The sequence below is a fragment of the Neopelma chrysocephalum genome, unplaced genomic scaffold (genome assembly GCF_003984885.1).
Source record: "Neopelma chrysocephalum unplaced genomic scaffold, ASM398488v2 Primary Assembly neopelma1_81, whole genome shotgun sequence".
Lineage (NCBI taxonomy): Eukaryota > Metazoa > Chordata > Aves > Passeriformes > Pipridae > Neopelma > Neopelma chrysocephalum.
In genome coordinates this window covers 3900592-3924595 of record NW_020897743.1, presented here as the reverse complement: position 1 = coordinate 3924595, position 24004 = coordinate 3900592, and the positions used below count along the sequence as shown (strand labels likewise).

At 40.5% G+C, this 24004-nt stretch overlaps 1 protein-coding gene across 3 annotated transcripts; it reads left to right on the top strand.

The window, feature by feature from the left end:
• Nucleotides 1–41: 41 nt before the first annotated feature.
• OGT (O-linked N-acetylglucosamine (GlcNAc) transferase) lies at nucleotides 42–23958 on the top strand. Of its 3 annotated transcripts, XR_003535410.1 has the most exons (23): nucleotides 108–236; nucleotides 3647–3827; nucleotides 4764–5007; nucleotides 6520–6588; nucleotides 9608–9724; nucleotides 11060–11139; nucleotides 12557–12752; nucleotides 12982–13122; nucleotides 13353–13453; nucleotides 13643–13796; nucleotides 13901–14002; nucleotides 14277–14456; nucleotides 15013–15171; nucleotides 16744–16833; nucleotides 17406–17531; nucleotides 18255–18425; nucleotides 18540–18656; nucleotides 18759–18926; nucleotides 20609–20730; nucleotides 20888–21040; nucleotides 21711–21963; nucleotides 22151–22274; nucleotides 22848–23958. XR_003535410.1 is itself a non-coding variant. In XM_027690519.1 (22 exons), the coding sequence occupies exons 1-22, from the start codon at nucleotides 200–202 to the stop codon at nucleotides 23020–23022; spliced, it is 3108 nt and encodes a 1035-aa protein (XP_027546320.1). In that variant the 5' UTR covers nucleotides 42–199; the 3' UTR covers nucleotides 23023–23171. The 3 variants fall into 3 exon arrangements, 2 of the variants coding, with proteins under 2 accessions (XP_027546320.1, XP_027546319.1); XM_027690519.1 differs by lacking the exon at nucleotides 20609–20730 and having other exon boundaries at nucleotides 42–236; nucleotides 3677–3827; nucleotides 22848–23171; XM_027690518.1 differs by lacking the exon at nucleotides 20609–20730.
• Nucleotides 23959–24004: the final 46 nt, after the last annotated feature.

Genomic DNA, 24004 nt, shown 5'->3' with positions numbered 1-24004 from the left:
GCGCCGCCCGGCAGCGCTTCCCCGGCGCCGCCCGGACTATTTCGCGCGGAGATAGTCCCGGCCGCGGCCATTCGGCACCGCCGCCGCCGCCATTTCGGGTCCGCCGCCTCAGCGCGCCGCGACCGCGGGCAGCTCGGCCTGGCCGAGCGCTCCTTCTGCCGCCGCCGCCGCCGCCACAGCCCCGCCGGGCCCCGTCCCGATGGCGACCTCCGTGGGGAACGTGGCGGACAGCACAGGTACCGTGGGATGCCGCGCGCCCCCCGCGGACGGGCGCGCCGGGGGGCAGCGGGGGCCGGGGCCGTGCCCTCGCCCCCGGGCCCGCTCCACGCTCGCCCGGCGGAACTTTCCAGAAGCGGCGAGGCCGTGGCTGCTCCGCCGCCGCCTTTGTGCGGGTCCCCGGGCGGAGGGGCCCGAGCGCGGCCCGCGGTGGGCGCTGCCCGTGGGCAGCCCGGGAGCCGCTGCCGGGGCGGCGCGGGGAGGTGTCGGGGAGGTGTCGGTGCCGCGGGCCCGCTGCTATATTTATGTCACGCTATCAGGTGACTGCGTTAGAGGGCGAAGCAGGGTAGAAAGCCTGACCCAAAAATGTGTGCTGGGTTGTTCAGAATCGCTCGCTGCACTCAGGCAGGAGTTTTTTCAGCAGCCTGATCTAGCGGAAGGTGTTCTTGCCCACGGCAGTGGAATTGGAGCGAGATGATCTTTAAGGTCCCTTTCAGGCGAGGCACGTTCTGTGATTCTGTGGCACGGCGGAGCACTAAAGCGCGTTTCCGAACAGTGAGATAGCGTGTTGTAGCTGGGAAGGATCCTGCCCTAAATTTAGTTTACAGATGTAGAACTTCAGGGACGGAGAAGAGGAGAGATCTTTGTCTGTACAGCAAGGAAAAGAAGTGTTGTGCTTACTGAAAGGATAACGCAGCTCTGTCCCCCAGATTTTTGGGGCTTTCTGTATCCAGACAGGAGGAAGAGTATGGAAAGCTTAAACGATGTCTGAGGAAAGGAGGGTTTTTGGAGAAAGAGACAGGATCCAGTGCAGAGATAGGGATGTGAAGAGAAACGGCAGTGATATGGGAGAGTGCTGCAATACGGTGTTCCATCGCTCTTTAGCCAGGACTGTGTGTCTGGTCAGCGAGGCTGCAGCATCCTTTGGTAGCCTGAGAACGACACGTGGGGGAGCGCCCTGTGCTCATCCTCACCACTGCCACCACCGCTCCTCTGGGGACCTAGATTGGATCTAAACCTAAGCTTGAGCACGAGGGTATGGCAAGTGTTTAGGACCGTGTTTCTAGGGGGAAAATGGCCTTAGATATGTTTGCGATGGTTCTGTGCAGGTTTTTGTTTTGCTCGTGTTCTCTAGAAGCCTCAGGGAAGGTCGTTGTCACAGCATGTGCTAGACTTTTCCAAGGTCACAGTCAAAGCATGCAGCACGAGTTAGCCCGGGTACCGAAATTCATTTATGCAGGACCCCATAAGGGTTTTTCCCGGCTGTGACTCTTCGGTGCAGTTATTTTCTTTACAAATTGATTCAGTGAGCATCCGTTGATGGGCTGCCTTATGGGTACAAGTTATTGCATAACTTCTTCCAGCCCCTGTTAAAAGTTGAGCTCATTCTGAACTTTGTGGTGTTCCTGTCATCTTCCTGCTTTTCAGTGAACTTCTTGAGGGTCGTTCTTGAAACACTCCCTTGGAGGTAGATTGCCCGCAATTTTACACTGAGTTTGCTCTGTTTCTAGGAGTGAGCTGTGGGGTTTTTGTAAATTGAGACAGTTAATAAATGAAAGAACACATAAGTGTTTCTCTTGTTGCTTTGGTTAGCAGCTCTGATTCCAAGGTGTTAAATACAATATTTCTGCACCACCTGCTTTCCTGCCCTGGGAGCTACAACTTCAGTTTGACTTTCATTTGCTTAAAGTAGGAAAAATGTAGCATTTAGTTAATGGTTGGAAACTTCTTTCCAAGTGGTCATGAGTATCAAAGTGTAAACTTTTGGTGGTGGTTGGTGTGGGGTTTTTTTTTGTTTGTTTAGCTTTGAAATTTAATAACACAATAGAAATTTTAAGAGAAAATTATTAAGTTCACAAGACATGCTCTTATTCTATCTGCTTTCCCTGTGTTTGTGCCATCAGCAGAACTTGAAAATACACACTCTGCCAGAGGGGGTAAACCTGATAACAGCAAAAGGACAGAGCAAGGAACAGTCTGTTGGTGCTCCAGTATCAATATTATTGTCAGCACCATTTATAAATGGTGTGGTTTGCAACCATAATTCAACATTCTCACGTTGAATAAAAGTTGTATGTTTTTATCTTTGCCATTAGGTTTAACTAGACACTGAAGTCCACTTTGCCCTTATTCAGGGTTTGAAAACTGTTAAGATAGGCTCCTAGAAAACAGGAATCTAATCTGGATGAAGATACTTGGTCACTAATTTGTCAAGTGTCTTAAGTGAGTGGCTTTGCTAGTTCCAATTTACCATGAAACAGTTGTTACCACTGACAGAGACAATGGAAACATTTATATGTTTCATTTAAATTCAGAATTTTAAAACTCAGTAGGTCCAGGTGGGAAGTGTTTTATGAATGGAATTAAGTGACTACAGAGTACTGAAAATGCCAAGCTTTAGAAGGAAAAATGAGAGATACTTGCAGTAATCAAACCTTTTAATAGTAAGAGCTATTGGTATAAAGGTGGAATTGGAAGGCCAACAGTTATGTTTTTTTTCCAAGCTGCACTTGTTTGTATTTTAATGAAGAATCTTACTTTGTAAGAAATAACGTACTTTTCACACATAAGGCTGTTTTGTCTAAAACAGGTGGTGTTTTATTTAAGTATTTTGTTCTCCACAGTTGGGTATTAAATACTAAAAGCATTTTGTCACTCCTGTTCCAGCTAAGCCTCCAGGAGCAGTAACTCCTTTCCTGTGCCCTGCCTGTTTAATGGTTCCTCCTGTAGGCCAGTTGCATAATCATTGAAGTGTGTGTTTGTCTCTCATCAGATATTGTTCCAAAGCCATTTTTTTTTCTGTGAAGGGATTTGACTCCTTAGAGAAAGTGTAGGAGTATGGAGGATTCAAGGAATGGTAGCCATTTCCCCCCCCCATTTTTTTTTTTTAGGGCTTTCAGTACTCACATCAAAACTTGGTTTTGTTAAGTCCTTTGAAGTCTTTGTTTCTTGTCCTTCATTTCCCTATTATGTTGTTAGAACTTATTTTTAACATTGCAAAGCATAGGACTTGCAGTCTTGGGGGAGAGTGAGGAGAATCATTGTTCTGTTAGCAGCACTTCCACTGTTATGAACCAAAGTACAGGAGTCTCCTTAAAAGTATTTCAGAATACAGGAAAAGGGTTGACTTACAGATATTCACAGACGTTACAGTCTGCGTTTTCCAGGTTATTAGCTGACAAAGCCATGCACCTGTACAGATAATGTTAAAAATTCCATGGTAAAAGATTGGTGCATGAAGATTTGAGAGCTCCATCCGTCACCTGCCATGTATTTTATATAATTTCAACCATTTTCATCCTTCATTTGTGTACATTTTTTTCATTGTTTTGTTTTGTTGTTTTTTTTGTTTTGTTTTGTTTTGGTTTTGTTTTGTTCCCATCATCTAACTTTTTGTTTTCCCCCTCTAAATGTTTTGGTGACTCTCCAGAACCAACGAAACGTATGCTTTCCTTCCAAGGGTTAGCGGAGTTGGCTCATCGTGAGTATCAGGCAGGAGACTTTGAAGCAGCAGAGAGACACTGCATGCAGCTCTGGAGGCAGGAGCCTGATAACACGGGGGTGCTTCTGTTACTGTCGTCCATTCACTTCCAGTGCCGCCGACTCGACAGGTAGGGCTCTTCCTTTCTGAATTTTGTGATGGTAAGAGAAATACAAATTGGACTCAGCAGCTTTACAACAACAAACAGCAGACCTTGCCAGTATTCTTGTGTAATTTTAATATTGTACGTGTGAACATCAGAGGATCAGCCACACTTGTGTGTACTGGCAGGATTTAATGTTCGTTCCACCTGCAGTATAAGTTTGTAGTTTGGATTTCGTTTGGTTTTTTGTTTGTTTGTTTGTTTTAAATTGCAAAACTGATTGTTGGCTGCAAAACAAGGTGATTAGTAAAGGGGTTTTGTGATCTGAAAGTTGTCCTCATATTCTTCCTGCTTTCCCATTCCTGATCTTGCTTTCTGTGCCTCCAGCATTTTGAACTTTATTTGGTTTAGCTGTAAGTTCATGTTTGCTGGTGAAGGAAGTAAGAACTTTTGACTTGATCTGTTTTAGATAGGCTTCTGAATGAAGTTGTTATAACAGCTCAGATATGGGAAAATAAAATGGGTGAGGATACGACAGAATTTTGCATGTAAGCTGTGCCCTGCTTCTTGAAAAGAGTATCAGGTGGAACATTGCTTAAAGCATAAATACGTTGGAAGAGGCTTCACAGGATTCCTGTAGTGTTTTCTCCAAGTGTGTTAAGCTCAGGTTTGGTGAGGCAGTTCGAACCCTTCTGACTGTCAATGAGAGCTGTCCTTGTTCAGTCAAATCTAAAATGGGAACCAGGGAGATGAGAGTTTAAGCTGGGAGCATAAACATACAAGACAGCTCTGTAAGTCCAGATTTGTTGGCTGTGTGTTTGGCTTGCTTAAGCATGAATGTTCATTAGATTAACTAGATAAACAGACAAAACACTGAATGTCAAGGGTGAGTTTGTTTGGGTTTTTTGTTTGCTTTGTGGGCTTCTTTTTTTTTTTTCTGATAACTTGTCTCATTTTCTCCAGGTCTGCTCACTTCAGCACTTTGGCTATTAAACAGAACCCACTGTTGGCCGAAGCATATTCTAATCTGGGCAATGTGTACAAGGAACGTGGACAGCTGCAGGAGGCAATTGAACATTACAGACATGCACTGCGCCTCAAACCAGATTTCATTGATGGATATATTAATTTGGCTGCTGCACTGGTAGCTGCAGGTGATATGGAAGGAGCAGTACAGGCATACGTGTCTGCCCTTCAGTACAACCCTGTAAGTAATGCTTTATTTTATAGAAGTCCATCCTTTACTACTGTCCCAGGACACAAAAATAGCAGCTTTCAAAGAATGAACAAATGATAACCCTTCCAGTCTGTACAACATGAACTCAATGATCTAGTTAATACTTTTCTTAAGGACCTTTGAAAGGCTTCTGTCACAAAAAGTTTGGTACTGCAATATATTGCAGTAAGGGCTGCTGTTGTACACTTATCTGTATTGTTCAGACAACAGAAAAGCAAGGAAGTTTTTTCTCAAGTCAGAAGTTTTCAGTGAGTGCCCTCATATTTGGCTTTGTGTGCTTTAAGGTAGTATTACAGTGAGACAACCAGTCCTTAGACATGAATGTGAGATCTTGAAAAATTGTCAGGTATTACTTTAGCCCAGAGTCAGAGACTTCATAGTGATGAGAATTTCCTGTGTTAGATTTCCATTGTGGACTAGTTTACAGAAGCATCCTTTTTAAGTTTCACTGGCTGAAACTGAGTATCTCTCTATAAGTGACTCCTGTAAGATTGATCTGGTGTTTGGATTTTTGGTTGTAACTGTTCAAATCGACATTTTTAGTAAACGTTGCCTCGAACTGCTTTCCTCTGTTTATTTTGCATGGTACATTAAAGGTTTATAGTACTGCTCAGCATGCTGAAGGTATCTGCTTGCTGTTTGGTCATGCATTTTGACAAAAAGTACTTTAAATGCAGCATGGGTCTGGTGTGCATCTGTCATTTTTCCTTAGGAAAAGCAAATGCAAACCCAGTCCAACAAAAGCTCAGAATGTTATTTCTCTGTGTTCTTCACCCTACCTGAACTTGTCTACCTTATTATGCTGAATGGTGTGACCAGTTGATTTCATGCACTGGTTAGAATAATGTGAGATGGTGGTTTTTTTACAGGTGCTGGGTTTTGTTTAGGTTAGAAAATCGTTTTGTTTGTGTTGACAAAATGTCTCCATTCTCTGTGGTCTTTAGTGCTAGATAATGCAATTGCAACCTGTGCTGAAGACATGTGAAAGAACAAGAACATGTGGCAGAGCTGTTAAAAATGGATGGATTAGTGGGCAAAACAGAGAGAATAACTGCTTTAGGGATACAGAAAGCAAAATCACTTTATATATCTGTTTAAAATCCATAACACTAATGGTGTGTCTTAAGAGTGCAGATTTAAAGTAATGGTTTGGGGGTAAAAAAAAAGGGACTTCAAATACTTACATATGGCAGAAGGACTTAAATCTGCTGGAGGAGAGCGTTTGTTAATGGTTTTCTTTTATGTTTCTGTATAAAGAGGATTTGTATGTGAGATTACTTTTTTAATGCTTTATGGTTTATTTTTACAGTACTAAATTCAGTCAGATTGTATGTTGTTTGAAAAATAACTTACATTTGTGATGTATTTATTAAGAATTTAAAATAAGCTTTAGTGGATTGGGTCATTCCTTTGCAAGTTCTTTGTGAAGACCTGTGGGGCCTTTGAAGTCCTGAAGCTGATGGTGTGACTTTGGTTTTTCAGGACTTGTACTGTGTTCGTAGTGACCTGGGGAACCTGCTCAAAGCCCTGGGTCGCTTGGAAGAAGCCAAGGTAGGTGTTGGGTAGAATACATGTAAACGTCAGTGTTTTGAACACTTGAACTTTGCACCAAATCTTCAAAGCTGCGTTGATCTACAGACAGTCCGAGAAACTTCTGAAAACTGAAGGCACTGAAACACCCCAGAGTAGTTGCAGGGCAAGATATGGCATGTCCATGTTTAAAAAGTTGGTTTAAGTCAAGAAATGGAAAATTACCAAGCCTTGCTGCCGAACTAGACTATCTGATACCATTCTGAAGTATTGGGCAGGGGCTCCATCATGCTTTCTTCTGGAAATAAGTAACAATCCTTCAGATCTGAGGCTTGCCTGCTGATGCCAAGCAGAGAGCCTGTGGTTAGCTCCAGATCCCTGTACGATGCAGGTGCTATTGAAAATGCTGCTCTTCTAAAGTCCTTTGTGGCTTGTAAGTGGAGAAGAAACTTATCCAAATGTTACCTTGTAATATTGGCTTTTAAAGATTTTTATTCTTTTAACTTTTCCCTTCCCTTGATAGTGGAAGAAAGGCTAGTAAATAATCAATAGCTGCAGTATGCGACACACACCACCCCCCTACCCCCACCCCCCAATATCTTTTCTTCATGTCTTCCCTCTCCCCTCCCCCAAAATAAAGAAATCGGAAGGACAAAGCTGGTTTGTTTGGTAAATGAACTGATCAAAAGAAAACTTGCTGTAGTGGAAAGGTGGCTTCTAGCAGTCGTGCGTTTCCTAAACTGAGAATTCGAACACCCAAGATGAGTTTAAAATTCTTGGCACGTTAAAATTCGGATTGCAGAAAGAAATTGTCTTGTTACAAGCCACCTTACGCGTCCGCGCTGCAGGGGTGAGGAGTGTGGAGAAATCAGAACCCCTCTGGACTCCACGTCTGTCACTCCAAGCCCCACGCGCATGCTCAGAAGTGGAGTGTATGAACAGCGTAGCTGTCTGTTTGGCTGCAGCACCGTTTGGGGAGGGGTGGCGTCTTTCTGGGGTAACGGGGAGTGCAGGCTCAAAGTTCAATATTGTTTTGATTCCTCTGAACAACTTGGATGCGTGAACCATCCTAGGGCAGCCGGATTGATTTGGTCGGATCCAGGTTGAAACCATTTCTGTAGCGGCATTCGGAGTTGAACAGTCTTTGAGACACTTGGTTCTCGGCCCACCAAGCGGACAGCTAACATGAATTGCACTTCACTGCAGCTTTAGTGTGACTGGTATAGGCCAAGACACTGCGCCTGCCTTAGGTTGCTGACTTCTTTGTTTCAGAGCTCTGGAGACACCCTAGTTTGAAAGTGTTATTCCGTTTTGTGAGAACTTAATAAACGAGGAAAAACATCTTGAGTAAATTGCAACGTGTTTCTTTGGTTATCAGTCCATTTGAAAGATCAAGCCAGCAGATTCCTTACAGTTTGAACTAAAATTTAATTTCTTTGTAGATATTTCAGAGCCTTTCTTCCAAAAAAAAAAGTCCCTGCTGTATGCAATTGCCCGATTAACCCTCTCCCTTCTGCATGTCTCCCTTGTTACAGACAGATTATCCTCATTCCCATGTGTTAAGACATATCCAAAAAAATGCAATTGCTTTGTTGAACTCTTACTAATGATCTTGTTTTATTTTCTCTCTTGTTTTTGGTTTTTCACCACTGATATTGTATTTAGAAGGTTTCAGGTGGGTGAAACCTCCTATTCCATGCGTAAGGTGCCTCGCTGAAGGGAGCTCGAGGCCTGGATCTAGGGCAGACACACACCTCCTCCTCCTCTTCCAGCAAGGAACGCACCGAAAAGTCACATGATGAGAAATATGGTAACGGGTTTGTAACTGCCACAGCAAAACCATTTGCCTCCATGCCTGAATCTTCTGTCTTGTGGCTTCAGAAACAGCTTAAAATATTTAATTACAAGCAAGTAATGTAAGAATATTTTATACTATTAGCCACAAATTCTTTCAAAGAAATAAAAGTAAAAGTAAATTAAAATATTTTTTAAAGAAATAATTGGAGATAGTTAATAGTAAAAAAAGCTTCTAACTCTTCTGGTTGTTCATTTTTTTCCTTTTTTCTTCTTTGTTTGGATTGCAGCGTTCTGCTCTTCTGATGATGCGCTGTGATCCTGCAGTAGCGCAAAGGCTGCGCAGCGGTAACGCGCATTGCGTGCGATTACAGCCCCCGTGAACGGTTGACTGGATGATTAATCTCGGATCGGGCGGCCGCCCGAGCTCCAGGCTGTGGCCTTTTGGATGGAATTGGGTTCTGACGCATTTTAAGAGTGCAGACACCAAATTTAACGAGCAGAGTTTTGGTTTTTTTGTGGGCCTGTCTGGTAGATTAATGGTTCTGGTTGGCCGTTCACTGCACCTTGGGGCCATCACTAGAGCCAAGCAGTTCGCAGCGATAGCGTGGCGCCGTGCTGGGTAGGATGCGCAGCGATTTCTTGCGCTTGCATTACAGGGACCTAAACCTTCGTGCAATCCTGTCATTTGAGGTTTTGAAGCTGCAGGTGACTAAAATGCATCTGGAGAAACCGGGAAACAAGATATGGGTTGGGCGTGTCATCTCGTTTGACAAGGACACTTAAAACTGTGGAGTGGCTCTATATTTTTTAATATTTTTTCTGATTTTTTTTTTCCCTAAAGTAGTTTCTGTCCGATTTAGAGCATTTCACAATTTTGCTCCCGAGCGGTGTTATTTTTTTACATGGTAATTTTTGGTTTTTACGCACTTCAGGGTGGCAGATCTTTCTGGTGAACTACACGAATTATTTCTAAGATGATTTCTGTGGCGACCTGGTGTCTGAAGGAACATTTATTTGTTATCAGCCTAACTGAAAAATGGTGGGCTTGCACCTGGGTTTTGGTTTGCGCTGGCGCAGGATCAACAACAGTTTGCAGCGCATTAGTTTTGGCGCAAGCTAGCCTATACTGCAGGGTCACTTTTGGCTGGTTAGAGAAGGCATACTAACAATTGTTTTTTCTCATTTTTTTCTTTTTTACAAATATCCCCCTTCCCTTGTATCTCTCTTCTTTAACTATTCCAAGGCCTGTTACTTAAAAGCAATTGAGACTCAACCAAACTTTGCAGTGGCTTGGAGTAATCTTGGCTGTGTTTTCAATGCCCAAGGAGAAATTTGGCTTGCAATTCATCACTTTGAAAAGGTAACTACGTGAGGGAGTCTCAGCTTCTCTGCTAGATTTTAATGTACATGCAGTTCTCTGCTTGCAGATAATAGAAATATTTTGGTAGCGGAGAACTGTTAGTTAACACCTTCTGTTAACTGATTTTTTAACTTGCTGATGTCTCAGATTCCCTGTATGCTACTAGAGAGATACATTTAGAACTGCCCTAGGACTGTGCACATGTCAAATATGAGAAAATTAAGTTGTTTTTCAGTCCTTTTCTAGATTAAATATTTAAAAAATCTGATTTGATGGTAATAATGTTTTGCATGTTTCGTATGCGAGAGGAAGAAACAACTTTGTGCTTAAAATCACTTTTCATTATCATTTTTGTTTCAAATATTATTGTCCTTTGAGTAACTGAGAACAGTTTAAGTGACACATGAACTCCTCCAGGGTTATTTTTCACCACTGTTGTTTCAGACTTTTCTAGATTAATGTCATTAACTAGTTGTCCGATACCTTCCAGTTAATATCTAATTGGCATATTAATTCATTTTGTACTGGTCTCTTAAGTTTCTCAAGTCCCCTAAAACTGGATTTAAGATGTGGCAACAGGTACTTCCTGATGTTTATGACTTAAGATCTACAAAAAAAATTGTATCTGCTCAGGATTTCTTTTTTTTTATCTATGTCTAGTTCATGATAGATGATGAAGTGTTTTAATGTGGAATTAATAGTTCCCATGAGACTATAAGAGTGGGGCTTGTCAAATATTCATGTGTAGCTTAGTACTGCAGCTTCTGTACCTTCATCAGTTCTTAAGGTTTTTTTTGCATTTTATTAGTTTTGAAGAGAGTGAAAATGTTTTAGTTAAATGGATACAGAATTTTCCTTGCACACACAATGTATTTGCTCTTGTTCTAGTGAAACTTGTCTCTGTTTTTCTGCACTGCTAAAGTTATAAAATGCTGTCTTACTTTACAGTAGATAAAGGATATGGTTAAGATTTTTTAGGTTTTTTTCCATAAAAACAAGTTAAAGGCAACATAGCATCGGTAGATAGGAGTGCTAAGTAGGATCAGCCTGATGTGAAGTAAGTGCTTAGCACTTTGTTCTGCAGTAGTTGCAGCTGACTAGGTAAACAAAAGAATAAATTTGAAGGTAGTAAATGCTATCACAGATGAATAACTTTGTTCTGTGATTGGTTTATATAATTTAAGGTTTTTCTTCCTTACTAGGTAATTGATGAAGTCTTAGATGCTTATAGATTGTGTTTATCAAATTTAAAAAAAGAAACCAACAGAAAACTGAGTTTCATAGAGAATGTTTTTGTGTTAATGCTCAAAACTGTTACTTCAAAAATATTTTCAGGCTGTTACACTTGACCCAAATTTTTTGGATGCTTACATCAATCTGGGAAATGTTCTGAAGGAGGCAAGGATATTTGACAGGTAAGCAGATCAGTACTGTTGCTGTCTCAGTGGCCTGTCAGATGTATCAAGGTACAGATTATGTTCCCCCTGTAAAGTATCTTTGGTCAGGGGTAGCAAAGACTTCAGCTGTAAGCTGAGCAAGCAAATGGCTTTGAAGTGCAGACAGACTGGGCTACTGGAATTTAATAAAAATTAAAAAATCCTGTGGAATGTATTCTTTCATGTTGCTTTTTGTAGTTAATACATTGTCAAAAGTGAGAGTTTCTGATTCAGCCTTGAAATTAAGACTGAGGAGGCTGAAGATATCCAAGAAAGGCACGAATGCTTGAATTCTTTATTTTCCTTATGTGACTCAGGACATGATTTACAAGAGTGTCTCATCTAAACTTTCCCTACTATATAAGACAAACTGAAATGCTGGAATTCAGCTCAGCATCTGATTGAATATTCTGTATTTGTGACATGCTGGCATCATGTTACTGCCTTGGGTTGCAACACTGCTGCTGTCTTGTTGAACTAACTTGTTCTGAGACCTCTAATCTGATACATAAATCTTCTGTTTATGGAAAGAGATCCAGGCTGTGCTGTTTACATGCAATGTACTGTATTGCATCTGTTAATTGGTTTATAATTTCTGGTAGCTGTGGTTTGTGGCCTGAAATTTAATAAAAGCTTGCAGGGAACAGGCTAATTAATTCTATCTAGTTGCATTGCATGCAGTCTAAATCGTTCAGTGATTTCTGATGTAACCACCAATTAATGGGCCAAACAGGGACATGTTTCTTCATTTTAGATTTTACATCACCTTTTGAGCATTTACTTACTGTGTATACTGTTATGATTTTCCTAGAAATTTGAATACTTCAGCCATTTATATAGTGCTATAGGAGCATATAATTAAAGATCTCTTCTTTGAACAAAGTGACGTTTGAAGTATTAAGTAAATCATGGTAGGTTAGTGCAGAGAATAAAGACATGATACTGTTTATCTTGTTATAGTCAAATAATAAACTGAAAAAAAATGGAGCAAAGGAAAAAATGTTTTTCCTATTAATGCAGAACGTTTAAAAAAGGTAGATGAAAACTTGTTTTCCTGAAGACTTACGTTGTTCACTATGCAGCATCAAGTTGGAAGAAGTAGTTCCTGTTTTACCAAGTATTTCTTCTAGTCTGCTAATCATTATAGAATTCAACCTAGCTTTGAAATACCATAAAAAACGATAATTCTTCCCTTGATCAAGCTTTTAATTCAGACAGTACTTCTCTGTGTTTTTATTATCATCTTAACAGGATGGATATGTGTGTTAATGATCCGTATCCCTTCAGGTTCGGGGCTTTTCTGGACGTCATTTTTATAACAAGGGTAGATATAATCAATATGATCTCTGCTCTGTGGATGATTGTTCACATTCTCTTTATTATCTTTTTGTTACAGAGCTGTAGCAGCTTATCTCCGAGCCTTGAGTTTGAGTCCAAACCACGCTGTTGTGCACGGCAACCTTGCCTGTGTGTACTATGAGCAAGGCCTGATAGACCTGGCAATAGACACCTACAGGAGGGCTATTGAGCTCCAACCCCACTTCCCTGACGCCTACTGCAACTTGGCCAATGCCTTGAAGGAGAAAGGCAGTGTAAGGAGCACTTTCTTCCTTTTTAAAATCACAGTGAATGGGTTTTTTTTAGACACCAGCTGTCACCAGCTTTATTAAGATGGGATGCTACCCTCGTTTACTTAGTCAGAAGGAAGAATAATTCAGGAAATCTCCACCTTGAGCCTTAAAAGTGATTGTATCATGACTTCTCACAAATAGGGCTCTTGCAATAAGTGTTACCACATTAACTATATCCCTTTTTTTGAAGGTGGTAGAAGCAGAAGAATGCTACAATACAGCTCTTCGACTTTGCCCCACTCATGCAGACTCTCTCAACAACCTGGCAAACATCAAACGGGAGCAGGGCAATATCGAGGAAGCCGTCCGTCTGTATCGGAAGGCTCTTGAGGTAAAGCCCAGTGTGAGGGAGAGCTGGGTTACTCCAGTTGGGAATGTTGATAGGACATAGGGTTTTACCCCTCTGTGCAGGACTTCCTGCTTTGTAACCTGAGTTACAAAAAAATGTAAGAAAATATATTAAATGCATGTATAAAAGAGAAGAGTAATAACTGCACAAGTATTTTTGTTGTGGTCTGCTGGTGGCGTTTAAAAGACAGTGTCAACTTTGTTTTCTTCCAGGTATTTCCAGAGTTTGCTGCTGCACATTCAAACTTAGCAAGTGTCCTACAACAGCAGGGAAAGCTACAGGAGGCTCTGATGCATTACAAAGAGGCTATTAGGTAAATGGATGCTCTCTGTAATAGTCCCAGCCTTTCCTAACAGGAAAGTGCCCCAGATTTATACAGAAGGTGACTTAGAGTAGCGTGTTTTAATTCATGTGGTTGCTCTGCAAATCAGAAAGTCTGGGTATGGTTTCTCATTGGAGAAGGAGCTTTTCTTGTTCATGACATATTATTTTTACTTCTCAGAATCAGCCCCACGTTTGCAGATGCTTATTCTAATATGGGAAACACTTTGAAGGAGATGCAGGATGTTCAAGGAGCTCTGCAGTGCTACACCCGTGCCATTCAGATAAACCCAGCTTTTGCTGATGCCCACAGCAACCTGGCCTCGATTCACAAGGTAGCACATGTGAATGATTCACTCCTAGAAAAGTGTGGTGGGGCACTGTGAGTTGCTACCCTGAGGATATTTTTACCTGCTGACTCATCTCCGTGTCTTTGCAGGATTCAGGGAATATACCAGAAGCCATCGCCTCTTACCGAACTGCTCTGAAACTGAAACCTGATTTCCCAGATGCCTATTGCAACCTGGCGCACTGTTTGCAGGTGAGGGAGATGAGGCTTTGGTTGTAATCCTTAGGATTCCTCTGCAGCAGATGCTAAGCTTGATCACATGAATCAATTACTAATTTAAACGTAAAAGGGTTAGACTTAAGTCTTAAATCGGAAGCTTGGATTATACAGTCGTCAAGAGTAACTACTGTTCTCACTTCCATTTTTGGAAGAAACATTAGTCTCAACCTGTGAAACATCTGATACAGATAAAAGGAAGCTGTTGTCCTAATATTCTTTAAATTTTTCTTTTTTTTTTTTTTTTTAGATTGTCTGTGACTGGACAGACTATGATGAAAGGATGAAGAAGCTGGTTAGCATTGTAGCTGATCAGCTGGAGAAAAACAGACTGCCTTCTGTCCACCCACATCATAGCATGCTGTATCCCCTTTCTCACAGTTTCAGGAAGGCTATTGCTGAGAGACATGGAAATCTCTGTCTGGACAAGGTAGGAAGTTTTATACAGGCCCGTTGTGATAGAAGTGCTTTGTGGCTTTGCCTGTTCATACTCAAAATTAAATACTCACATAATATTGTTGTAATATTGTTGTAAGCTTTCTGAGTCACTGACATGTAAAGAGATGGGACAAAGTATTATTCATCATGTTTTCCAAAGCACACGAGGGGCATTTTTGAAGAATGGAAGGAGTAAATTACTCTTCCCTGTCAGCAGCTTCAGGCAGCTGGGTGAGAGTATTGATTGGTCAGTTCCAGCATCCACAGTGCTTGGAACCTGACCTTGCCTCCAGTGAATCCTTGCTGGAACATGTGAGCTTTAGTGTTTGATGGGCTCTGGGATTTCCAAGTGCACTTGCTTTAGTGGTGACAGCAGCAGTTATACAGAGCAAGACAGGACAGTCCTTGAGTATTTGTTGTGATTCTGCTTTGGAGTACTTCATGTAATAAGGCTAGTTCTACAAACTCATAGGGGTTTTTTGGTCCATCTGTTTAGATTTGGTTTTGGTTCCTGAGTTTGTAAATAGTTGTGTTTGTTTTCTTGACAGATTAATGTTCTTCACAAGCCACCATATGAGCATCCCAAGGATTTGAAGGCCAGTGAAGGTCGACTTCGTATTGGCTACGTGAGCTCTGATTTTGGAAACCATCCAACCTCACACCTAATGCAGTCCATTCCAGGCATGCATAACCCAGACAAATTTGAGGTAAAAAACACAAATTACATATTTAAAGCTTTAAATATGGCTGTAAGTGGCATTTTTTTTTTTCTTGGTGTGGGCAATTAAACTAGGAAAGGGCAATTTTTTTTTCTTGGGTGTTTTTTAATGGATTAAAGAGCTCTCCAGCCTTAGTCATTCTCCTTTACCAATTTGAAGTGTTGTTTAGAAGGTAGGCAGATTAGGTACTTGTCCTTGGAATTGCTGTAAGTAGGATTTGTGGCTCATGGAAAACTTCTTTAAGCTTCAGCCGCTGTTCTTTGAGTAAATATGTTTCAACATCAAGGTGCTGCTGCCTGATTACTTGATTTACAGCTCTGCACCTGGTTTTTGTTCACTTTCTGCTGCTATGTTTTTTAAGTGCATTTTTCTCTAGGGTACCTGAGTCACAAATGTGAACTTCAGATTGGTCTGGTTACCTCTTTTTCAAAGGACAATGACACATTATGCTTTCTGCAGAAGGAGAATATGCAGTTTAGTAATGCTGAACACAGTCACGTCTATATTTATGTGGGTGTCGTGTTAAGGGATTGAGTCTGTAAATAGAACTCATTTCCAGTTACGTTGTTTGTCCCATGACTGTCTAAAATGCCTCAGTTTTGAGCTCCTGTTTTCCAAGTCACACAAATTTGCTTATTTTTGTAGAAGGTTGTTAAGTATTTTCTTCTTGAAAAAGTGCTTTTTATTAATCTTTTTGTTTGTTCTGTTTTGGAACTTTTTTCCCCTACCTTCTTGCTTTTTTCTGGTCATGAAGTCTTTGGTCTGAAATTTTTGTGGCAAAGCCACATGATTGAATTGTGACTAGCAGGTTTTTTCCTGAAAGAATTAAAGTGGTGGTCTGAATACAACAGGTTTGGGGAGAATGTCCCATTTAACCTTGAATCAGCTCAAGACAAAGGCCTGTCTTTCATGTTCTAGGTTTATAAAACTCTACAGAGCTTAATTTAAATATTAAATCATTACCTATTATTTTACTAAGACCATGCTTTTATCTTGCCTGTTAAATTCTCTGCATATTGGTTTCTGTTTGTCTGTATGTCCTAGGTTGGCTAAAGATGCTTTTCCATATAGTCTGTCAACTGTCTGTTTTTCAGATACAGTTGCAGTTTCTTAATTGGGAGAATTAGTCACTGTTAAAAAGCTTCCCCACAAGGCTTGTCTGTTCAACCTGAGTCATAATTATGATTCTCGCTAATTAAAAATTCAAAGATGTCCTGTAGAAGACATTCTTAAAGAATTCAATGCCTGTGCAAATCTGGCTGTTAAAATTACTTTCCCTTGCACTGATGAGAAGAATGTCTATATGTTTGTGCAGGGTGCAGTGCCATACTCTGGCACCAGAAGTAGGTAAAACTGGACCCTGGTTCAAATGTGTCAAAAAAAGGCTCAGTGTCTTTTTTTTTTTTTTATTTATTTCTCAACTGGCAAATGCCACACAAATTAATATGATTTGTATGAAACTAAATATAATTTAAAATTGCAATACCATATGTTTTATAGCACAGTTATTTTGTGGGCAAGTTGTTGCAGATACTAAATTTTTGGTGCCTCCTATTCTAGGTGTTCTGTTATGCCCTGAGTCCTGATGATGGGACAAACTTCCGTGTAAAAGTGATGGCTGAAGCAAATCATTTCGTTGACTTATCTCAGGTGAGCTTTTTTGATGCAAACTTAAATTCTTTTAAATGAAGAAAGAGATCAGCCTGTAGTTTTGAGATTTTTAGTTGCAATCATTTCTTGAATTAGGCTGATGTTAGTCTTGAGAATTTTGGAATTTGTAGATGTATTGGTGTTAATGCCTTACCTGGGAAAGAGTGGTTATTGTGTGACCTCTGTGATTATTCAGTTTTGAGAAAGTTACTTTTTACTAACTCCTCCATTAGGTCTGAAGATAATAGTCATATATAAATGTCATGGATAAGTCAAGATGTCACTTGCCCAGTGTGAGCTTTGATTATTAATTAGCCTTACAGGAATGATGGGGGGTGGTCTGTGCTGGTTTTATAACCTGTTTCAGGCCTTTAGCTTTTGTTCTACTGCTACTGAGTTTTATTGCTGAGTTGAGGACTTAAACTTCTGTAAAACCAGGAATTACAAGATTTAGTCTCACTTAAATTATGCAGTTGACATCTATCTATTGGTAAGCTGGTGACTAACCGTGTTTATTATTGAAAGACTGGAAACAGAAAGAACTTGTATTTATGTATTTGTTTATTCTTCAGATACCATGTAATGGAAAAGCAGCAGATCGCATCCATCAGGATGGGATACACATTCTCATTAACATGAATGGCTACACCAAAGGAGCCCGAAATGAATTATTTGCCCTGAGACCAGCACCAATTCAGGTAACTAAATCACAGGGCTCTGTATCTCCAAAAAAACCGCTTGAGTACAAAGAGCTTCTCTTTTTCTGGCAGAATGGAACGAACACTGAAGGCTCATATTGATTAGTAGGCAAGAGAGACTTGGGGCTTAGAAAATGCAAGACAAATATTATCATTCTGTTTAAGAACAGCAGTTTGGGGCTTTTTTATGTGCTTTATGGACAATTGGCAATGTCCTGAGAGAGGACTCCTTAATTCTAGGATGTTTCTGTACCACTGCCTGTCTTGCCATAGTGAGAACAAAGAAAGGGTATTTGAAGCAATTGATTGAGTTGTTGGGTTTTAATCTCTTTATGCTTAATGAAATTCTAGTTACCATAAGTCAGAATCAGAGTTCCTTTTTTAGACTAAGGATTTTCTAAAATGCCTCTGGAAGGAGAATGGGAGCAACCTGAATCAGAGTCACTCTAGATTCCAGGAATTGTCTCAGCTCAGAGAAGCTGTAAGTGCTGATGGTTAGTGTGCTGGATCCTTCAGCTTTTGCTTGAGGGATCAATTTTAGAACATGCTTGGACTGTTCACTGTCTTGGTCGTGGAGTTTGGAATTAGTGTTTGATCTTCAGTTGATAAAAAAGAAGAAGGAACTTGAATCTGTAGGTGGAAAATGTAACTTAAAATTGATTTTAAACTTTCTTTATGTTTGCGACGCACCTGAAACTGTAGCCTTGCTTTCTTGTTTTTTAGGCAATGTGGCTAGGATATCCTGGAACCAGTGGGGCATTGTTCATGGATTATATCATCACAGATAAAGAAACTTCCCCAGTTGAAGTGGCTGAGCAGTATTCAGAGAAATTAGCTTACATGCCAAACACTTTCTTTATTGGAGACCACGCTAACATGTTCCCCCATCTGAAGGTATGTTGGAAGACAGGGCAAGAAGCATTTTTCACAGCTGTCTTTATAAAATGGCACTTATATGGTACCTGGTTGGGGATTTAACTTTTTAAATCTTTTTTTTTTTTTTAACAGAAAAAAGCAGTCATTGATTTCAAGTCCAATGGTCATATTTATGATAACAGGATTGTTTTGAATGGCATTGACCTGAAGGCTTTCCTTGACAGCCTCCCTGATGTCAAAATTGTTAAGGTAAGAGCTGCTCTTGTCTGTGTACAGTGTTAGGGACTGAAGTCCCAAGTTTTTGTGTACAGTCTGAAGTCCTCTCTCTGACACTTGTGTGATATGTTGTAGATGAAGTGTCCTGACAGTTGTGAAAATGCCGATGGCAATGCCGCCCTCAGTATGCCAGTCATCCCCATGAACACCATTGCAGAAGCTGTCATTGAGATGATTAATCGTGGGCAAATTCAGATTACTATCAATGGATTCAACATCAGTAATGGATTAGCAACTACTCAGGTGAGGCGCTTCAGGACACTGTTCTCTTGGGTTGTACGTTATATATGTTTTAACATAATAAGAAAGAAAAACCTCCAAGCAAATGTGTCTTCTGTCATGTTGATTTGTTTAGTTCTCATATTGAAGAAAACTCATTATAAGCCACAGATGTACTGGAAGATGATCTTTCCCCCCAGAGATACAGGAAATGTATCTAGAGGTATCTAAAGTCCAAAGAAATTAATTCTTGTTGCATAAAGACGACACTTGGTTGTTTGAAGGCAAGATTTGCCTTTTGCCCTGCAGCCTCCAGAGATTTGTGACCTGTTACTTAGTTTCAGTTGTGTTTTGCCTTTAGAAAAAAAAGTTGCTGAGTAATAGAATAGAGTCAAAGTTATTCCACTGTATCTCAACAACATTTATTCATCTCCTTACATTTTTCAGAACTGTGCACTACATCACCACATCTCAGTGCTTAACAGTTAATGGGATTTTAGTGACTGCTACTGGTATTGTTTAACACTTCTTCCATTGCAGAACAGTTCTTCCTTTTTAGAAATACCATATTCTGACACTGGCATAACTCATTATCTTGTGTGTGTTACTCAATTTACAGTCTCTCAGAAGAGACATCATTTGACATCATTTAATGAGCCCTTTTATTACCGCTGCTTTATCCATCATCTCCTGCCTTGGTTTCTTTTTGAGTTCTATTGTTCACAACTGAGACTTTCCTTTGAGTTGATAATGTGTTTTGTCTTAGTTTGGTCAGTAAGCTTATTGGCATTTTTTTCTGAAGTTCTTATCCTCATAGAGAATTCTTAACACTGCACCACCGCAACGAAACACTCTAAGCTCTGCCTGTGCACTCTTAAAACAGAACTTCTATCTTTCAGTCCCACTAATATAACACTTCTTTGTGCTGATATCAGCTGCTTTTTGGCATAGGTGGACGAGAGCTGAGCACTTTTACCAACTTCTATTGAACTAAGTTATCACGTGCATCTTCTAATGGAGTCAGTGACAGTGAGTCATTGTCATTCACATCAGGTGTGTCATCAGTGGCTGCCTGCACTGCCACTACTCTAAATTTTAAATACATGCATATGAAAAATGAGTGTTTAGAGAAAAAGGCTCTAAGTAGCTGTGTTGTCTGTGTCTACCGATATTTTTATCTAGTTTTGATGCCATCATTGCATGTCATTATTAAAAATTAAAAATCATACTTCCATTTTACTAATCCTCGAGACTATTACATGGTATTTTGATTATCCCATCTTCATCCTCTACTGGTTTTTATTAGCATATTCCTATTCTTTCTGAATGCTGTAAGATCTGTGCTTTCTTGAAAGTTTGTTGTTAACTTCCCTAATTTCTAGCATTTCTATTATTTTCTTGTCAGATAGCTCCTTACAGTCCAGCAGTTGCATATGAGTCTGTATCTTTACTCTTGACTATCTGTTCTGTGCTTGTTGTCTTTTATCTTTAAAAAAAAAAAAGGGTACCCCAAAAAAAAACCCCAAACAGAACCTACCCAAAAATAAACCACAGAAATCCAAACAAACCGAGAAACACCTTTGCTTTTTAATTCTGTCTTTAAGTTTTAATTTCATTTTTGGTCTCACAGAAATTAAGTTACCTTAAGGAGGGTAGATTCCATTTGTAATGCCTCTTTATATGATTCTTCTTTCCAATTATTCCAGTTACTTGGAATTTCGGGGAGATATAGGAAGGGCATGAAAATGCCCAGTGTTTTTTGCCTTGGTGGTTGCAACATTGTGGCATCCACAAGCGTGTACACAAACCAGTTAAATTCTTGCTGTGGGTAAGTAGACAATTTTGTTTTGTATAATAAAACCAAAGATATGCTTACAGTAACTTATGATGCTAACAAATGTTGCAGTGTCTCAGGACAATTCCACAGGGCATACTCTTGTTTTCTGCAATTTCAGCGTTTCAGTAGCTGTTTTTCATTCCTTTAGATCAACAACAAAGCAGCCACTGGTGAAGAAGTTCCGCGGACTATAATTGTTACCACCCGCTCTCAGTACGGCTTACCAGAGGATGCTGTTGTGTACTGCAACTTCAATCAGCTGTATAAGATTGATCCTTCCACCTTACAGATGTGGGCTAATGTGAGTATCTGGGGCTAATTATGCTTCTGGAACAGCAGTTCTGTTCAGGTTAGCAGAAACTTCATGCAAGTTAAAACTGGAAGTTTTCCGTGGAAAACATTGACCCTGAGCCATTTTGAATCCTCACAGTGCTATAGAATTTTTTAGATTTATTTCAGATGATATCTGTGCATCTAGCCAGTGAGAACTTATGTCTTGGACAGCTTGAGTATGCTGGTTCTCCCTTGTGAAATAATTTTGGTCTTCCTTAGTCTCTACATTTGAGTCATAACTGGCCTTGACAGTTGGTAGATTGATAGATCTGAGCGGAGAGCATCTCTATCAGATTCCAGCTTACAGTGTATTGCTGAGAGTTACTTGGGGGTAACATTTTTTTTATATTCCATAGCATTGGCCTATGAATAAATGAGATAATAAATTTCAAGACTTACTCTAAGTACTGTCCTATGAACTGTTGCTCAGAGTTGCTGTCTCTTCCAGTGGGATTAGGAGTGCAATCCTAGTGATTCCATTCAAAATTAAGATCTATTTTATTCCTGCTCTTATACCTCAGATTAATGTACTGAATGACTATGCCTTCCACTGCAGTTTGGTATGTGGTAGTTTCTTGTTCAGAAAAGTAAATATTCCTCTCTGAGCTTCCTGTATTTGCTTCTTATTTTTATTACAGATCCTAAAAAGAGTCCCAAACAGTGTGCTGTGGCTGCTACGTTTCCCAGCTGTAGGAGAGCCCAATATTCAGCAGTACGCACAAAACTTGGGTCTGGCCCAAAACAGAATCATCTTTTCACCTGTTGCCCCCAAAGAAGAGCATGTGAGGAGAGGGCAGTTAGCTGATGTTTGCCTGGACACCCCGCTCTGTAATGGGCACACAACTGGGATGGACGTGCTCTGGGCTGGGACTCCAATGGTCACTATGCCAGGTAACAGGCAGGAAACCTACACGGAACATGTGGGTTGGAATATTGGTAATTTTTTAATAACAGCAAGCCCAGCTGTTATTGTGGAGGCAGAAAGAAAGTAACTCATAGTGTGGAATATGTTACTTAATGAACTTATTCCTGATTGGTTTTGTTGGTTTTGATTTGCTCTTTATTTTCTTCTTTTCAGGAGAGACTCTTGCCTCACGAGTTGCTGCCTCACAGCTCACTTGCCTGGGTTGTCTTGAGCTCATTGCAAAAAGTAGACAGGAGTATGAGGACATTGCTGTGAAACTGGGAACTGACCTGGAATAGTAAGCAAACTTGGACTATGTAATGTGGTAACATCAAGGATGTAAAATACTGTATTTGGGCACAGTGCTGAGACATCAGTAGTTTTAATCCTGCAGATATTTTACTGTTTAAAGTAGCTGGGCAATCCTCTACTAGAGGTGTCTTGTCTTGCACTTGCTTAAGGTTTTACAGTAACTTAACAGCACTCCCAGTTGAGTTACAATGCTGCCTGCTCTGAAGAAATTCCCTGCTCTGAGGAAATGTGCAAAATCGTAAAAAGTGCAATATAGTTCACCTTTAATTCTTTTTAAATTTGAAGATTCGACAGTTTGTCACTTACTGCAAGTTAAAATCACACTGTAAAATATTACTGCAGTAGAGGTAATGCAACAAGTTAATGTCCCAGCTCTTGTGAGTTAAAGTGGTTGTGCTGGTCTGCATCAGAAATGATGAGGGGATAAAGCAGTGGGGGAGCAGCTGTTTTTGGAACAGTTGCACAGCAGTTATGGGTTAGCTGAAAACATTAGATTGCAGAATTAAAACAGTATTATGTAGGGTTTGGAACCTCCCATGACCACTTTCACTCTTTGCAGCCTGAAAAAAATCCGTGGCAAAGTCTGGAAGCAGAGAATATCGAGCCCTCTGTTCAACACGAAGCAGTACACGACGGACCTGGAGCGGCTCTACCTCCAGATGTGGGATCACTACGCTGCAGGCAACAAACCTGACCACATGATCAAGCCAGTGGAGGCCAGTGAGTCTGCATGAAGGGAGACTGCGTGTGCCCACCCGGAATTCTCCAGGAACTGAGCCTCTCCGACACTTGTGCAGAGACAGCGAGCTAAAAACTGTGCATTTCTACTTAATCCGCCTGGTACTCTGTGGCTGAAGTAATACATGATGGTGATTAAAGCACAGCCAGACTTATTTCTTGCATGATAGGGAAAGACTCAATAGAGCCTGGGATCGTTTTATTCCATGAGGAATTTGAATGGGATTGAGCCGTGTACATGTGAGCCAGTGTGTATGAGTGACAAAGTGGTTGCTGGGGGAAGTTTTGAACTGCCCAACCAATTATGATACCATGGATTGACTTAATCTTCCTATGAAGCTCTCTCCTTTTATGTGGATTGGGAATTGGAGCATTTTAACATTTGATTTTGGGTAGTCCTGTTGGTTTATATGTGGTTCTCCCATGACAAGATTTCCAGCTAGCGAGTTGCTCCCTGTGTTAATTTCTAAACTGCGTGGACTGAAAGGGCATATGTGCTGGTGTAGTCTTTTTTTATAGGTTTTATAAACCACTTGAGCCTATATCAGCCTTTTAATGTTTGACCTCTGTTTTGGAGCTCTCTGTAATGTGTTGGTTAAGATAAGGACTTTGTTTTGTTTTGTTTTGTTTTGTTTTGTTTTTTAAGCTTCTCCAATAACTCAGCTAATTGGCTTCATGATGGCAGCTCCTATTCTGTTGGAAAAAAAAAACAACAAACAAACAACCAAATTTGATTTGAAATTAATCCTCCCAACAAGTGTTTGAGGTAAACACAAACTGGTGCCAAATACAGATCTTTCAGGAATGATTGTTAATTATGTATAGGGGTGCAGTCCTAGGTACTGTAGCAAAGACTTTAAACAAAAAAAAGAAAAAAGAAATTAAAAAAAAACCCGACAACACAAGAATAAAGCTTTGGTTTGCCAGTTTGACCGATGTGACGGTGTTTGTGTTGCGGTGGCGTCCGAGGGGCGCTCT

Excerpts from the sequence above, each read along its gene's own strand:
- OGT (XM_027690518.1), top strand. The coding sequence starts at position 200 with ATGGCGACCTCCGTGGGGAACGTGGCGGACAGCACAG. Across the intron at positions 237-3,646 it reads GAACGTGGCGGACAGCACAG|AACCAACGAAACGTATGCTT; the intron begins GTACCGTGGGAT and ends GTGACTCTCCAG. Across the intron at positions 21,964-22,150 it reads TCCAATGGTCACTATGCCAG|GAGAGACTCTTGCCTCACGA; the intron begins GTAACAGGCAGG and ends TCTTCTTTTCAG.